The following is a 16,492-nucleotide window of genomic DNA, read 5'->3' as shown; positions in this document are numbered from 1 at the left end:
GGGATAGAGAGTTAGAAACATTGATGAGAGAGAAACATCGATCAGCTGCCTCCTGCACACCCCCTACTGGGGATGTGCCCGCAACCAAGGTACATGCCCTTGACTGGAATCGAACCTGGGACCTTTCAGTCCGCAGGCCAACACTCTATCCCAGGGGCCCTCAAACTACGGCCGGCGGGCCACATGCAAATACAAATATTGTATTTGTTCCCGTTTTGTTTTTTTACTTCCAAGTAAGATATGTGCAGTGTGCATAGGAATTTGTTCATAGTTTTTTTTTAAACTATAGTCCGGCCCTCCAACGGTCTGAGGGACAGTGAACTGGTCCCCTGTTTTTTTTTTTTGTTTTTTTTTTAAATATATTTTAATGATTTTTTTACAGAGAAGAAGGGAGAGGGATAGAGAGTTAGAAACATCGATGAGAGAGATCAACCAGCTGCCTCCTGCACGCCCCCCAGTGGGGATGTGCCCGCAACCAAGGTACATGCCCTTGACCGGAATCGAACCTGGGACCCTTGAGTCCGCAGGCCGATGCTCTATCCACTGAGCCAAACCGGTTCGGCTGGTCCCCTGTTTAAAAAGTTTGAGGACCCCTGCTCTATCCACTGAGCCAAACCGGTTAGGGCAGAAGGAAATTTTTGATAGAACTGTCTCTGCACCAAAAACATTCAAAACATATAAAGAGAGAAGAGCTCTAAGAAAAGAAAAAATTAATCAAAGGAGAGAATGTGAGAAAAACTAAGAAAGAAAAAACAAAAACATTACAAACTTGAGAGCCCAGTTAGCAACAGCAGGTGACAGGGTGGCCGTGGCTGAAAACGAATTGGTCCTCAGAGGACAGGCTGCTCGGAAGAACATGCTGCGTTGGAAAAAAACAGACAAAAACGTGATTAGAGAGAAGACCAGGGCTGGTAGACCGAAGGGACACAGAAGTACACAGCTTCCAAGGGTAAAATTCACAGTCTCTGGCATCCAATAAAAAATGACTAGGCATGGAAAGAAGCAGGAAAATACAACTCATAATGTAATGAAAAGTCAAACAAAACTGATGCAAAACTGACTTATAGGATAGGCTGTGTAGACCAGGTCCTTAAAGCAATTATAATTGCATTCCATAAGTTCAAAAACTAAGGGGAACATTGGACACATTAAGTACAGACAGGTGAGGTAAAGACAGTTAACTAAAAATTAAATCCAAGTTAGACTTCTAGAGTTTAAACTAAACCGTCTGAATGCACACTAGATGGGATTAGCAGCAGAATAGGCATTGCAGAAGCAAAGATGAGTGAACTTGAAAACAAAACAGTAAGACTGATCCACGCTAAAACAAGGAGAGGAAAAGTACTTTTAAATAAACACAAGCAGGGAAGAGCATGATGGGAATGTGGGACACCTGGCCGAGGGCTGACGTCTGTGTGATTGGAGCTCCCAAGAGGGAGGGACAGAAAAACTGTTTGGTGAAACCTAGATCAAAGTCTCAACAAATCCTAAGCACAGGAAATGTTAATAAAATTATACAAGGCCGCCCTAACCGGTTTGGCTCAGAGGATAGAGCATCGGCCTGTGGACTGAACGGTCCCAGATTCAATTCTGGTCAAGGGCATGTACCTTGGTTGTGGGCACATCCCCAGTAGGGGGTGTGCAGGAGGCAGCCGATCGATGTTTCTAACTCTCTATCCCTCTCCCTTCCTCTCTAAAAAAATCAATAAAATACATTTTTTTAAAAATTACGTAAGGCCCATCATAATCAAATTGCTCAAAACTAGCAATGAAAAGTCTTATAGTTTGATTTTTAAATTTCTTTTTTGTTTTAATTTTTTAATTTCTTTTTAAAAAACAATAACATTTAATTCTTAATATATATGTATTTTTAATTTTTTACATATACTTTTTATTGATTTCAGAGAGGAAGGGAGGTGGAGAGATAGAAACATCAATGATGAGAGAGAATCATTGATTGGCTGCCTCCTGCACACCCCCTACTGGGGATCGAGCCCCAGCAACCTGGGCATGTGCCCTGAATGGGAATTGAACTGTGACCTCCTGGTTCATAAATCCTCACTCAACCATTGAGCCACACTGGCCGGGCAGGTTTTTCTGATTAAGATACCTGTACCTACTGTAAGACCACAAAGATTATTGTCTACATTTTTCCTAAAGGCCTTTTTGTTTTACTTTTAACATTTAGATCTACAGTTTATCTGGAATTGAGTTTTGGGTCAAGATTCCCCCCCCCACCCCACCCCCGTTGTTCGTATGTAGTCAACACTTTTGAGAAGTCCACTCTTTGTTATGAATCAGCTGCATCAAAAATTCTGGAGCATTGCCCTGTCGGGCTGCGCCATGTGCTCCACCCATGTTGCCACCATAGTGCCCTGCCTGACGCCCGAGGGCACTACATCTGAGAGGCAGTGGGCAGCTTTCCTGGGGACAGCTGGTGAGGGGGTCTGGGTGCCTTCTCATGGGCTGGCAAGGGCTGGGTCCCGGCTGGGGCTCGGGGGCAGGGCCCAGGGACCTGAGAAACTGGCTCAGGACTGGGCGTTCCTCACTCTCACCAGCGCTCTGGGCTGTGAGGGACTAGCTGGGCTGTTACTGGCTCCAAACCCCAAGGTCTAATAACATGTTTTCTGGATGTATGTGCTTAGACAGCAGTGCTCTCTTGCAGGGTGGCACCTTCCCTAGTGGTGCTGAAGGGGGCATCCCGATGATCCGCTGACTGTCCGCCGGGGTCACGGGGAGAGGCTGCGATGTCCCAGGCGCAGGACTGCGAATGTGAGAGCCATCATGCTGGCCTGCCGGAGCCTCGGGCCTCGGGGCCGAGCACCAGGTGAGGGAAGCCACTGCGGCCTAGGCCATCAGAGGACTGGCTCCGTGGGGGCGTCGAGGCTATCTGCACTTGCTTCTGAGTTTGCCCTCTTCCCGTGGAAGCCTAGCCCGGAGGCATGGCCCCCACTTTGTCCCCTGGATGCAAGACAGAGGGAGAGGTTTTTCTCACGCAAGTGGACACGGCTGCCTGGGCCAGACACTCTGCAGGCCCTGATGCTGGGCCCAATCCCTGTGCCCTCTCTGGGCATCGATCCACCCCAAGGCAGGTAGCTGTAGCTCATCATTTTTCTTTTTTCTTTCATTTTTAGTTTTCTAATTTTTAACTTTGTCTGGAAATAACGGCACACTTACAGAAAAGTTGCAAGAACAGGAATGTGTCCTCTGACCAGATTCACCCTTTGTGACCGTTGTGTCCTCTTCCACCCTCCACCCTTGACACACATCGTCCAGGGCGGGCCACAGATGTCATGGCCGTGTTGGCACACGTCGCCCAGGGAGGTGTCACCACGAGTAACTCTGACCCTTTAGAGAAGACCGAAATGAGTGGATGGATACACCATGGTTGGGCATAAGACTAAGTCAGCACAAAGGCTTCTGTTCTCTCCTGGAATAGATCCTGTGAAGGTGCCAACAGAGTGTGTGAGAGTTGACAGGTGATTCCACAATTCATAGGGAACACAGGGTCAAGAATAGCCTGGATGTGACTGAAGAAGCAGGATGTGGGGTCTGGGTCATGCTGCACCCAGTGCACAGCCAGTGCTGTTCAGACACTGGTGCTGGTCAGGGGAGGCTGGGCCAGCGAGCCAGCAGGAGCTCAGACACAGGTGCCCTGCCACACCCGTCATGGGGACCCCTGGCTGTCCATGTGGGGAGAATGAGGTTTCGCATTGTAAACAAAAGTCAGGTAGATTAAGAATGTCATGAAATTCATGAAAGGCAAAGCTGTAAAACGTTGCAAGTCAACTTAGAATACTTTTGACCTAGAAACAGGGAAGATTTCTTAAACACAATAGACAGAGGAGAAATTATGAAGAAAAAGATTTATAAATTCAACTATGTTACAAGCTTTTCATCAAAAGTCAAGGTACTATAAAGAGAGTGAAAAGACAAGCCTCAAGCTTTTTTTAAAATATAGTTTTATTGATTTCAGAGAGGAAGGGAGAGGGAGAGAAACATCAGTGATCAGAGAGAATCATTGATTGGCTGCCTCCTGCACACCCCAGTGGGGATGAGCCTGCAACCCGGGCATGTGCCCTCGACTGGAATTGAACCAGGGACTCTTTAGTCCTCAGGCTGATGCTCTATCCATTAAGCCAAACCAGCCAGGGCAGCAGGAGTTTTATTAAAAATAAAAAAAATCTTTTAAGCCCGGCCAGCATTGCTGAGGATTGAGGACGGACCTATGAACCAGGGCTTGATTACGAAAGTAAGCGATCTGTAACATCGTAGAAAACTCGGAGAGTACAGCAAAGTAGAAAAGTGTTGGGAGCATCTGAGCTCTTGCTCCCCTGTGTGTCATCAGTTTGGGTCCAGTGCACTGATGACAATTCTCAGAAACAAGGAGGAAAGGTGGCCTGACACATGGCAGCTGCCAGTGTTCCACGGCAGTCTCTGTTACAAGACGCCCAGGACGGAGCCCTGCCTCCCGCATGGAAGGGAGAGGAGCAGGGGAGCAGGGCACAGTGCGTGGCCAGCAGCTGGTGATGGTGTCGCAGGCAGAGTCCACGGTGCTGAAGTAGTGGGCCCAGCGATGGCGAGAGGCAGCAGCTCGCACACAGCAGCTCCCCCCGCACTCCAGCCCGGAGGGGGCCGCAATGTGAAGCCGGGGAGCCTGGCCCCTGGGCTGTGTCACTGGCCTTCCGTCCTGCCAGACCTTGACCCTCCGGTGCTTTGGGTACTAACAGGGGAAGCTGGAGGAAGGCCATCTTTCCAACTTTTTTATCATCTGAAATTGTTTCTGTGATGGCCTGATTGTGTGCCCCCCACGTTGAACGTGAAGAGGAGACACTGGTAAGCTTCAAGGAGGTCTTGTGGTATAAGGACGGCTGTCTAGCGTTTGAAGCTACGTGGTGAGGGAGTGCCCCCTGCAGGTGCAGCCAGTGGGTGGGTGCTCCATGGTGCTGGGGGCTGGGACGGGGCTGGGGCAGGGCCGCCTGCCCACGCACTCACGCTGGCTCTTTCCCAGGTTGGAATGGGTGGAGATCATCGAGCCGCGCACGCGCGAGCGCATGTACGCCAACCTGGTCACCGGTGAGTGCGTGTGGGACCCGCCCGCGGGCGTCCGCATCAAGCGCACCAGCGAGAACCAGTGGTGGGAGCTCTTCGACCCCAACACGTCGCGATTCTACTACTACAGCGCCACCACGCAGCGCACCGTGTGGCACCGGCCGCAGGGCTGCGACATCATCCCCCTGGCCAAGCTGCAGACACTGAAGCAGAACACGGAGTCCCCTCGCGCCTCCGCGGACAACAGCCCTGGGCGCGGCAGCAGCCTCAGCCGCGATGGCAGCACCAGCTCCTCCCTGGACCCCGAGCCAGACCCTGGGGAGAAGGCACAGGAGCCGCTGGGGAGAAGCCGGCAGATGGCCTTTGGGGCGGCAAAGGAGGAAAGTGGCAGGTGGGGCAGGTGGGGGCCCGCGGGGCAGGTGGAGGCTGGCTGGGTTTCACCAGGGACAGTGGAAACCTGGAGACCTGACTTGCACAGTGGGGTCCGTCTTGCTCCTCTGAGGACGATGGCAATGCCTGGAAGGGAAGGGCCGGTGGCCCAGGCAGATTCTGTGCCTCTGGGACCTGCAGAGCTGGCGGGTGCTCCTGCATGGTGGGGGAAGGTGGGCTGCACCGGGGTCAGATCAGGGGGAAGAAATAATCATTTGCCCTGATGAAGGGGACAGCTTTGTGGGCAGGAGCCACGACACTGGGGTCCCCCCTGAGAAAACAAAGGGTGACACACACATTCAAAGGGAAGGCTGCTGTTTTAAATGCAGCCTATTTCTCATGCTCATGGCCTTGGTTTCATTTTGCTGCCTTTCAGTTCTTCCCCACCAGGAGTGTTTCCTGAGAAGGACTATGAGGTTTACCGGGATTACAGTGCAGACGGCCAGCTTCTCCACTACAGGTAGAGCCCGCTGTCTCAGGCTTGGCCCTGTCTCCTGGCGGAGGGTGGTTTTCCTGGCAGCTCTCGGGTGAGCTGGAAAAGAGTCTGGCTCAGCAGGAAGCGCCCAGTGGCTGTGCGTGGCGGGGCCGCCGGTGCAGGGCAGAGGCCTCCGAGCGGCCCCAGGTTCCTGTGGCAGCTTTTGGTTCTAGGACAGCCGTGGGCAAACTACGGCCCGCGGGCCGGATCCGGCCGTTTGAAATGAATAAAACGAAAAAAAAAAAAAGACCGTACCCTTTTATGTAATGATGTTTACTTTGAATTTATATTAGTTCACACAAACACTCCATCCATGCTTTTGTTCCGGCCCTCCGGTCCAGTTTAAGAACCCATTGTGGCCCTCGAGTCAAAAAGTTTGCCCACCCCTGTTCTAGGAGAACCTTGCCACGGCCCACCTTGGGGACCATGGGGGCCTCTGGCCAAGCAAGGAAGCCCCTCAGCATGTGGTCTCCTGGGAGCGCCCGGCCGCGCACCACACACTTCCCGGGTGAAGGGGCACCTTGGCTTTAGTTGTAGGGAAGGGCGCTTGGGCCTCTCTTGGCCCTGGGTTTGACGTTGCAGGGTGTTGGAAGGTTCTGGAAATGACACTGGGGACCCTGGGGTGGCAGCAGCCATTATGCTGGTGGGGCCATTCCTGGGCCAGGCTGCAGCAGGAGTCTCCTGCCCCAGCTGTGGGGGTCCAGGGGGGTGTGTGCCTGTGGGCGGCCTGGGTGCCCCAGCACCGACCAGGAGTCACCCCAGTGCTGGGGAGGAATTTGAAGACCTGAGGGGCCTTTGCTCTGGCAGTTGTAATGATTGAGCTTAGAAGTGGTGACTGGGTTTGTACTTCAACACCCCAGGAGGGGATCTGAGCCAACCCTGGGCCCAGCCATGTGGCTGTGTGACCATGGGCGTATTTCCAGCCTCCTTGTGCCTCTGTCCTCGTCAGTAAAGCGGGTGCGGGAGGCTGGCTGGTGGGCCTCTGTGTTGTGGCAGTGCCGCCGTCACGCCGTAATGACCAAATGCCAAGAGGTGCAGGGGATCCAACCTTAAAAGGAACACGGGGCCAAGAGACTGAAGAAAGAGGCGGACAACTCCAGAACTAAAATGTATTAAGGGAGCTGACAGACAGCAGCTGAGTCCTGGGTCTCTGTACCCAAAGGGGATGTGGGTGTGATACATGTGGCCTCCAGGGACACAGGGCTGTAGACCACATGTTAGGACATAAAACAAGTCTCTGCAAGTTCAAGAAGATGGAAATCCTACCAAGCATCTTCTCAGGTCACAGTGGAATGAAATTAGTAATCAACTACAGTAAAAATAGCCTAAAACATTCAAACATATGGAGGGTAAACAGCATGTTATTAAACAACTGGAGGCCCACCGTGTGAAATCGCGAGAGACCCAGACCCGGTGCCTCGGGGTGCCAGCGTCAAGTCCCCACCCACCTGTGCACACCTCGCCGCACACGCAGCCCCACCCACCTTGAAGACAGTTGTGGATGGAGATAAGACTAGTTTCCTACCCTCACCTTTCCTTCTCAGGAGCACTTACATTGACCTTCATTGGAAGATGAGATCTGAACAGAGCAACACTTGTTCCCACGAAGAAATCATATGACTTTCAGCAGGTGCCTTTTGGCATTTGGTCGTTACAGCGTGACGGCGGCACGGCCATGGGATTTTTATAATAGTGATGAATGGGTTACCAATGAGATCAAGAAAAAAATAAAAACCTTCCTGGAAACAAATGAAAATGAACACACAACCACCCAAAATATCTGGGACATAGCAAAAGCAGTCCTGAGAGGCCTACCTCAAAAAACAAGAAAAAAATACTAAACTGTTTAATCCTACAACTTAAAGAAAGAGAACAACAAGAAAAGTCCAGAGTAAGTAGAAGGAAGGAAATAATAAAGATTAGAGCAGAAATAAATGACATAGAGACTAAACAATATAAAAGACCAATGAAACCAATAGCTGGTTCTTTGAAAAGATAAACAAGATTGATGAACCATTAGCCATGCTCATCAAGAAACAAAGAGAAAACCCAAATAAATAAAATCAGAAACAGAAGCAGTGATGTAACAGCTGACAACACAAACATGAAGGATTGTGAGAAAACACTGTGAACAGCTGACTCCACAGGCCTCTGGGAGGGCTGCTCCACTCTGTTCAGACAGTGCTGTGTGTGGTGCTGGGCCAGGGCCAGAGCAGAGACACCCAGGGCCCTTGCAGGGAGTGTCCGAATGCCGTCCAATTGGGGACCTGGGGGAGCTCCCTGCAGGGGAGCCCCCTGGAGGGGAAGCCTGCAAGGCTGAGTCAGGTGCATGTGGAAGCTCCCAGGACATCTACAGGGAGCCCCTCCTGTAAGGACCAGGCCCCCCCAGGAGGAGGGGGATGAGGAGGAGGAAGAGAAATGACCAGGGTGGGTGGGTGACAGTCCAGGCTGGCAGCAGGGCCAGACTTCCGCCTCCACCAGTAGCCTGTGCCCCCCAGTGCCGCCTCCAGGTAACCTGTGCCTGTCCCTCCCCCAGGACCTCCTCCCTCCGGTGGAACTCGGGCACCAAGGAGCGCATGCTCATCAAAGTTGCTGACCGGGAGCCCAGCTTCCTCTCCCCACAGGGCAACGGGTACCCCCTGGACAGCCAGCCTGGGGGCCGCTCCCGCAGACCCTCCGGTGGGCAGCACTCACCCAGCCTGCAGACCTTTGCCCCGGACGCAGACAGCTCAGTCTTCTTCCCGGAGCGGAGGCCCTCGCCCTTCCTGAAGAGGTCCGAGCTGGGGAGCTGCTCCCCACTGCTGGCCCAGCCCCGCAAGCCAGCCTGCGACTCACAGCCCTCCTCCCCGCGCTATGCCTACGAGCCCCCCCTCTACGAGGAGCCCCCCATCGAATTCCAGGCCCCCATCTACGATGAGCCCCCCATGGACGTGCAGTATGAGGCCGGCGGTGCCTGCCAGGGTGGCTCCCCCCAGCGCTCTCCGGGCCGGAAGCCCGTGCCCTTCCCCCAGTCGCCCAAGCATGCCTCTGCCTCCCCATTCCAGCAGCTGGTGCTCACCAGGCAGAAGTGCCCAGAGCGCTTCCTGAGCCTGGAGTACAGCCCTGCAGGGAAGGAGTATGTGCGGCAGCTGGTGTATGTGGAGCAGGCCGGCTCAAGCCCCAGGCTGCGGGCAGGCCCGCGGCACAAGTACACGCCCAACCCTGGTGGGGGGTCCCTCTCGCTACAGCCCAGCCCCTGCCTGCTGCGGGACCAGCGCCTGGGGGTCACGTCCGGGGACTATAGCAGCATGGAGGGGCCTGAGCTGCGGCACGCCCCTCCACCCTCGCCGCTCCCCCAGGCCCAGGATGATGCCATGTCCTGGTCCAGCCAGCAGGACACCATGTCCTCCACAGGCTACTCCCCAGGCACACGCAAGAGAAAGAGCAGGAACCCCTCTCTGTGCCATGCCCCCAGTGCCTCGTCCACCGATAGCCCTGGGGACCTCGACCTGCTCCCACAGTCCCTGACTGAGGAGCGGCCCAAGTGTGGGCCCAGCCTGGCCCCAAAGCACATGGAGGCCAAGACAGGCGAGGCAGACGGGGCACGGGGTGGGGCCGAACCCTTCCTGGCACAGGCGAGGCTGGCCTGGGAGGCACAGCAGGCCCACTTCCACATGAAGCAGAGGGGAAGCTGGGACTCCCAGCAGGACGGCTCAGGCTACGAGAGTGATGGGGCCGTGCCACTCCCCATGCCCGGACCTGTGGTGCGCGCCTTCAGCGAGGATGAGGCCTTGGCCCAGCAGGAGAGCAGCAGGCACTGGCAGAGGGGCGCCTTGGAGAGGCTCGCCTTCCCCCAGATCCTGCTGGAGAAAAGCGTCTCTGTGCAGACCAACCTGGCCTCACCTGAACCCTACCTCCACCCCTCACAGGTATGAACAGCTCCAGGCAGGGGTGGGTCACTCACGGTTGCTGACAGCCAGGTGGACCGGTAGCAGATACCTCCAAGGACTCCCCCAGGGCAGGCCTCCCTCACCTCCATTCCTGGTGAGGCCCACCTGGGTGCTGGCAGGCCACCTGGGGCCAGAGGCCGTGCCCTGATTCCAGGCCATGGATGCAGAGGAGATGGACAGGCATGCCAACCCTCTGAGCCTGAGCCTCTTTCTCCCACCTGTGAACGGGCTGTCAGGTGAGGGGCAGTGCAGGTGGGTGTCAGGCTCTCCTCAGGTGACTCGGAGCCCTTCCTGAACAGGCTCCCACACCAGGGAGCCTGACACCAACCCTGGGGCCGATGCGCTCAGCCAGGCCAGTAGCCCCAGGACCTCAGGCTCCGAGTGTGGCTGTGGCTAAAGCAGAGGCCCAGCCAGATGTGTCCTCCTGGGGCAGCACCAGGCAGAGGCTAAGGTCAGGCCCTAGGAGCCTGCCTGCACCTCCTGTCCAGGTTGCATGTAGGGAATGTGGTATCGGCTGATGTTCTGGTCCTCACCTCCTGACCTGCTTTATGAAGCCTTGGCAGAGGGTCTACACTGGCATCTGCTCAGAGCTGGTCATGGTCACAAGGCCTCCCAGTGTCAGGCTCCTCAGTCCACTCCCAGCCCTGCCAGGGAACCGTGCCCTGTGACCTTGGGCGGTCAGCATCCCCATGGCAGGGCCACCTTAGTGACCCTCCAGGCTAGAGAGCTCAGAGCACGTTCCTGTCCATAGCTCATAGCACAGGAGGACGATGGACAATAAGACAGACAGGAAGAGGCTTCCTCCTGCCCCCATATCTGTGCTGGCCCCCCAACCCTAGGTCTCAGGACCAGGGAGGGGCCTTCTGGGTCCCTGCGCAGCCTTGCACGGGGAGGATGTTCGCACATCTCTGTGAGGCTGGTAGAACTCGAGAAAGCCAAAGCTGGAGGCATAGCCTGGCGCCACCATGGGACACCCTGCAAATGCTGCCCTGCCTCCCCTCCAGCAGATTCCGTGAAAGCCCCGCCTAGACCCTGGGGACCGGTGAGGGGGCATGCCTGTCACTGACTGGGTCACGTAGGGCCCCCCCTCACGGCCCCTCTCTCCTTCCCAGTCGGAGGACCTAGGCTCCTGTGCCCAGTTTGAGAGCGGCCGGCAGCCCCGCAGTGTGATGCCCAGTGCCAGCTGCGTGTTCCCCACATTCACTCTGCGCAAGCCGTCCTCAGAGACCGACATCGAGAACTGGGCCTCTAAACACTTCAACAAGCACACACAGGGCCTCTTTCGGCGGAAAGTGTCCATCGCCAACATGCTGGCCTGGAGCAGCGAGTCCATCAAGAAGCCCATGATCGTGACCAGCGACCGCCACGTGAAGAAGGAGGCGTGCGAGATCTTCAAGCTGATCCAGATGTACATGGGTGACCGGCGCGCCAAGGCAGACCCGCTGCACGTGGCCCTGGAGATTGCCACCAAGGGCTGGAGCGTGCAGGGCCTGCGGGACGAGCTGTACATCCAGCTCTGCCGGCAGACCACGGAGAACTTCCGCCTGGAGAGCCTGGCCCGAGGCTGGGAGCTCATGGCCATCTGCCTGGCCTTTTTCCCACCCACACCCAAGTTCCACTCCTACTTAGAGGGCTACATCTACCGGCACATGGACCCCGTCAACGACACCAAAGGTAAGGCCCAGCGCTTGGCCCTCGGCACCCCAGGCTCTGCCGCCAGCCAGGGAAGGGCCGAGCTGAGAGCTTCCTGGCCTGCACTGGGCAGTGCCCAGAGGCAGCAGGTATGTGGGGTGGGCACAGGCGCTCCAAGCAAATACCTCGTTTGTGCACTTGCATCCTCGGGGAGTCCCTCCTCGGCACTGAGGCCTGGAGAATAACCACAGGGTCCCTGGCCACAGGCCGGCAGGTTGAGGGCCAGGACAAGAACTCCTGGTATCCATGGCTCAGCCAGCTGGTGTCCACTCTGCTCTGAGGCCACTGTGGCCAGTGGCCCTGCTGGACGAGGTCAGGAAGGCCACAGTCAGCCCATGTGCACTTACTGCAGTCACTTTCAGCCGTCCTTTGGGCGGGGCGGTGACTACCCTGGCCAGGCTCAGGCTGTCTGTTCTGAGGAGCACTGGGTCCTGGAGGAGGGTTCCTGGAAGCAGGGAGGAGCATGGTGACTGTAGCGTGTACTGGCCCAGCCCTGGGTCTGGCAAGACACCAGCAGACCATTAGGGTGCTACAGACTGAGCTGGTCCTGAGCCACCCAAGGGGTCAGGGGTTGGGACCAGCATAGGTAGCCACCTGCTGACAGCTGCCGGGGTCAGGTGCAGGGCCAGCTCCCACGCTGGGCTCCTGAAGTCCATGTGTCGGGTTCACCTGGACCCAGGCCGGGCCTCCTTAAGGGGGGATTTGGGGCTATGGTGCTGCCAGCCAAGTGGCTGGACTGATTCCTGGGCCAGGCAGAGTGAGCACGGGGACAGGGCCATGAATGGCACCTGGACACACATGTGCACAGTCCCATGCTGACACGCTCTACAGTCAGACATGCCACAGCCTGCTCTGCAGGATGACGGTGCACCAGCCTCGGTGTGGGGCCAGGCATATGTGCACGTGACGGGGCTGCGGGCGGCACAGTGCTGCTCCCAGGGAAGGGGATCGAGCACAGGCACCATCCAGCACGGCTGTTGCTTGGGAGCAGATCTTGGGAGCCAGGAGATTTTCGTGCAGGCAAGCAATTTTTGAAGCAGAATCCTGAACGCAGCAGACAGATTTCCCCAGGCGGCTCCTGCATGTGCAGCCAAGCAGGCTGGTAGGCGGCCTGGCTCTGCTCAGTCTTCCTGGGCTTCTCCAGGAGCAGGGGGTCCCGTGGGCTCAAGTGTCTTCCAAAGGCCTTACAATGTCACTCCTCTGAGTTGAAAGCTTGGAAGAGTGTCCACTGCTCAGCATACAGCCTGCGGGCCCCCAGGGAGTGCTTGCTGAGGTGAAAGGTAAGTGAGCAGTGTACAAAGGTCGGGACCTTCCTTCCTGCACTTCCTTTGGCACAGAAGTTTGTGCACTTTCGTCCTAGTGTTTGTGCTGTGAGAGCCTGGCTGGCGTGTGAGAGGGAATCGGATTGGCCTACGCAGCCATGGCTGAGTGAAGCCAGGATGGTCTCAGAACACCATGTGGCCTGGGCCCACACAGGAAGACTGGGTATCAGTGAGCACACTGGCAGAGACCTGCGTCTGGTCTGTGGGATCTGGTCTCACTTCTGTGTCACGGGGCTGCCCCCTGACCTTGAAACCTACTCCTAGTGTCTGGCACAGGCCCAGCTCAGCAATGAGCCCAGAGGAGAGGCTTTGTGCTCCCTCCCATTGGCCCCGTCAAGAAAGTGGGTGCTGGCTGGTCAGTAAGGCAGGCCCATCAGCCCAGGAGGGTGCAGCCTCTTCTCAGAAAAAGGGAATTGCAGCCTGTCTCAGGAGCTGGCCAGGGCAGAGCGGAGCCTGCACCCACGCAGGCCACCTCATCCTGGACATACTGCTCGCTCAGACCTAGAAGCCTTTGGTTCATCTGCTAGCATGTCGGTGATGTCTACTGTGTGGTCACCACCCTTGGGAACCAAGGCAGAACACGCTGCACCCTGGTTCACATGTTCCCCACCCCCAGCCAAGCCTCATCTCAGACATGGTCACACCTTTATGCCAGCCACCATCAGGAAACTAAAGAATGTGCTACTGAGAAACCCATGGGTCAAATAACAATCAAAAGGAAAATTAGAACGTATTTTGAACTGAAAGAAAAAGAAAGTAAGACATTCTGAATATGTAGGATGCAACCAATGCAGTTCTTAGAGGGAAATTTATAGTACCTACTAGTAAATGCCACCATATTTATCACAGTAAAAAAAAAAAAAGATACCCACAAGGAAAATAAACAGAAGGAAAGTAAACAGAAGGAAATAATGAAGATCAAAGTAGAAGTCAGTAAAAGAGAAAATTCTATATAATAAAAGGCTAATATGTAAATTGACCGAACGGCAGAACTACCGGTCGCTATGACTCGCACTGACTACCAGGAGGCAGATGCTCAAAGCAGGAGCTGCCCCCTGGTGGTCAGTGCGCTCCCACAGGGGGAGCACCGCTCAGTCAGAAGCCGGGCTCACGGCTGGTGAGCCCAGCGGCAGTGGTGGGAGCCTCTCCCATCTCTGCGGCAGTGCTAAGGATGTCCAACTGCCGGCTTAGGCCCCTTCCCTTAGCGGGCCTAAGCTGGCAGTTGGACATCCCCCGAGGGCTCCCGGACTGCGAGAGGGTGCAGGCTGGGCTGAGGGACCCCCTTCCCCCACCCCCTCAGTGCACTAATTTTGTGCACCGGGCCTCTAGTGTAAAAATAATACAGAAAATCAGTGAAACAAAATGCTGATTATTTGAGAAGATCAATAAAATTGATAAGCCTCTAGCCAAACTGATCAGGACAAAAATAGAGAAGACATACATTACCAACATGAAGAATGGGAAATGATATCACTACAGAGTCAACAGGTGTTCATAATAAGGAAACATTATGAACAACTTTATGCCAATAAACTTGACAATTTAGAAGAAATGGACAGGTTCATTTGACACAAACTACCAAAGATCACTCAGTAAGAAATAGATAACCAAACTGCAACTTGCTGCAGGAAGGAAAATAGAGGGGGAAGAAATAAATAACTAAAAAAATCATGTCTATTATAGAAAAATCTTTGTTTCTATGGTGTATTTTTTTAACATATTTTTATTGATTTCAGAGAGGAAGGGAGAGGGGGAGAGAGAGAGAAAAGTCAGTGATGATAGAGGATCGATAATCAGCTGCCTCCTGCATGCCCCACACTGGGGATCTAGCCTGCAACTTGGGCATGTGCCCTAATTGGGAATCAAACCATGACCTCAACCACTGAGCCACGCCAGCTAGGCAGTTTCTATGGTTTTAATACTCTAGTCTATTAAAGAATTTTAATTGGCGCTTAAAAAACGTTCCACAAAATATTCAAGGCCCAAATGGCTTCACTGGTGTAGTCTACCAAACATTTTCTTATTTGTATAGCAATTCTTTGCAAACTCATCTAGAAAATTGAAGTGGAAGTAATATTTCCCAACTCATTTTATACCAAAAGTAGAAAAGGACATTACAAGAAGAAAAGCGCAGACTGTATTGCTCATGAACCCAGAGCAAAAAATTTTAACAATATTGTAGCAAATGGACTCCAACAACATATAAAAAGAATGTGCATCTTGAATCAAAAGTTGGTTTAACATTAAAAAATCATTGTAATTTTTCACTTAACAGAGAGAAAAAGGGAAACTACATGATCATGTCAATAAATGTAGAAAAAGCATTTGACAAAATCCAACATTGTATTTCTGGCAAAAACGAAATAAACTAGGAATAGAAGGGAACCTCTTTAACCTGATGAAAGGCATCTGTCAGGGAATGGGCAGCAGGGCTCCAGCGGATGCGTGCACAGCCCGTTCGCAGCAGCACGCACACAGCGGGCGTGACCCGGCGCCCATCAGCAGGCGATGGGCAAACAGCGCGCCCTGTCCATACTCTGCAATAGTTTTCAGCCATAAAAGGGAAGTTCTCTTTTTTTGTATAATTTTTATTTTTTAAGCCTTGTTGAAACAAGGCCACCACAAATTTTGGTTGCCTCCCAAAAAAAATTAGGGGAGAGAGAATTTTTTTTTTAATTTTTATGAGTTTACTTGAGCCAAACTGATGACATAGGCAGGGAAGCAAGACCTCAAATGCTCCAGAGAATGACAGTTTTGCAGCTTCTTTTATGCACTTGAGATTAAAGAGGAGAGTAAGGAAGATCCCCTGGAGGTGGGAGAAAGCAAGGCGAGGAACGTATTACAGTCGAGTTAACAAGAGTATATGCTCTCTTGAGGGTTAATGCCCCCTTGGAGAGGTATGACTTCTGGTATTTCAGAGGTAGGAAGTTCTGATGTGAACTATAACATGGATGAATCTTTAAAAATTATACTAAGCCCTACTCGGTTTGGCTCAGTGGATAGAGCGTCGGCCTGTGGACTGAAGGGTCCCGGGTTCGATTCTGGTCAAGGGCACATGCCCAGGTTGTGGGCTCTATCCCCAATGAGGGGCGTGCAAGAGGTAGCCAATCAATGATTCTCTCTCATCATTGATGTTTCTATCTCCCTCTCCCTTCCTCTCTGAATTCAATAAAAATATTTTTTAAACATCCTAATATATAAAAGCCCAGGGTCTGTAACATCCAAAACGACCAAAGGCTGGAAGTCAGTCCTGCAGCCACGGCGACCCAGCACTGACTGCCAAGGATCAGACCCGGAGACAGGCCTGGAGAGAGAAGCAGGGTCTGATCTGTAGCCTCTGTGGCAGCTGTTGATCAGCCCTTGCCTCTCTCTTTCTCTCTGGGCCTCCGCGGGGGCTGCTGATCAGCCCCGCCTCTCTGATCAGGCCCAGAGACACTGACTGGCATAGAAACTGATCAATCAGAACAAAATCTGGGTGAACTGTGAGGAATCAATGGGTGCCTAGGAGGCGGAGCTTTTGACATTGACTCACATAGAAACCAACCCATCAGAACCTAATCTGGGTGACCTGCGAAAGCAGAACCTAAGGTGGG

The 16,492-nt window shown here is 53.8% G+C and overlaps 1 protein-coding gene across 6 annotated transcripts; it reads left to right on the top strand.

The window, feature by feature from the left end:
* The first annotated feature begins 2,667 nt into the window (after nt 1-2,667).
* On the top strand, nt 2,668-12,109 carry ARHGAP39 (Rho GTPase activating protein 39). Of its 6 annotated transcripts, none has more exons than XM_023748049.1 (7): nt 2,701-2,827; nt 4,731-4,836; nt 5,012-5,076; nt 5,183-5,443; nt 5,858-5,941; nt 8,493-9,864; nt 10,998-12,109. In XM_023748049.1, exons 3-7 carry the CDS (start codon nt 5,018-5,020, stop codon nt 11,760-11,762), a joined length of 2,541 nt encoding a protein of 846 aa, XP_023603817.1. In that variant the 5' UTR covers nt 2,701-2,827; nt 4,731-4,836; nt 5,012-5,017; the 3' UTR covers nt 11,763-12,109. The 6 variants fall into 6 exon arrangements, with proteins under 6 accessions (XP_006107363.1, XP_014304773.1, XP_023603817.1 ...); XM_023748050.1 differs by lacking the exon at nt 4,731-4,836 and adding an exon at nt 3,135-3,479 and having other exon boundaries at nt 2,709-2,827; XM_014449287.2 differs by lacking the exon at nt 4,731-4,836 and having other exon boundaries at nt 2,691-2,827.
* Nucleotides 12,110-16,492: the final 4,383 nt, after the last annotated feature.

Source organism: Myotis lucifugus, unplaced genomic scaffold (genome assembly GCF_000147115.1).
Source record: "Myotis lucifugus unplaced genomic scaffold, Myoluc2.0 scaffold_1098, whole genome shotgun sequence".
In the NCBI taxonomy this organism is placed as follows: domain Eukaryota; kingdom Metazoa; phylum Chordata; class Mammalia; order Chiroptera; family Vespertilionidae; genus Myotis; species Myotis lucifugus.
Note: the sequence above shows the minus strand (reverse complement) of the source record. Positions and strands in the feature narration are given on the sequence as shown.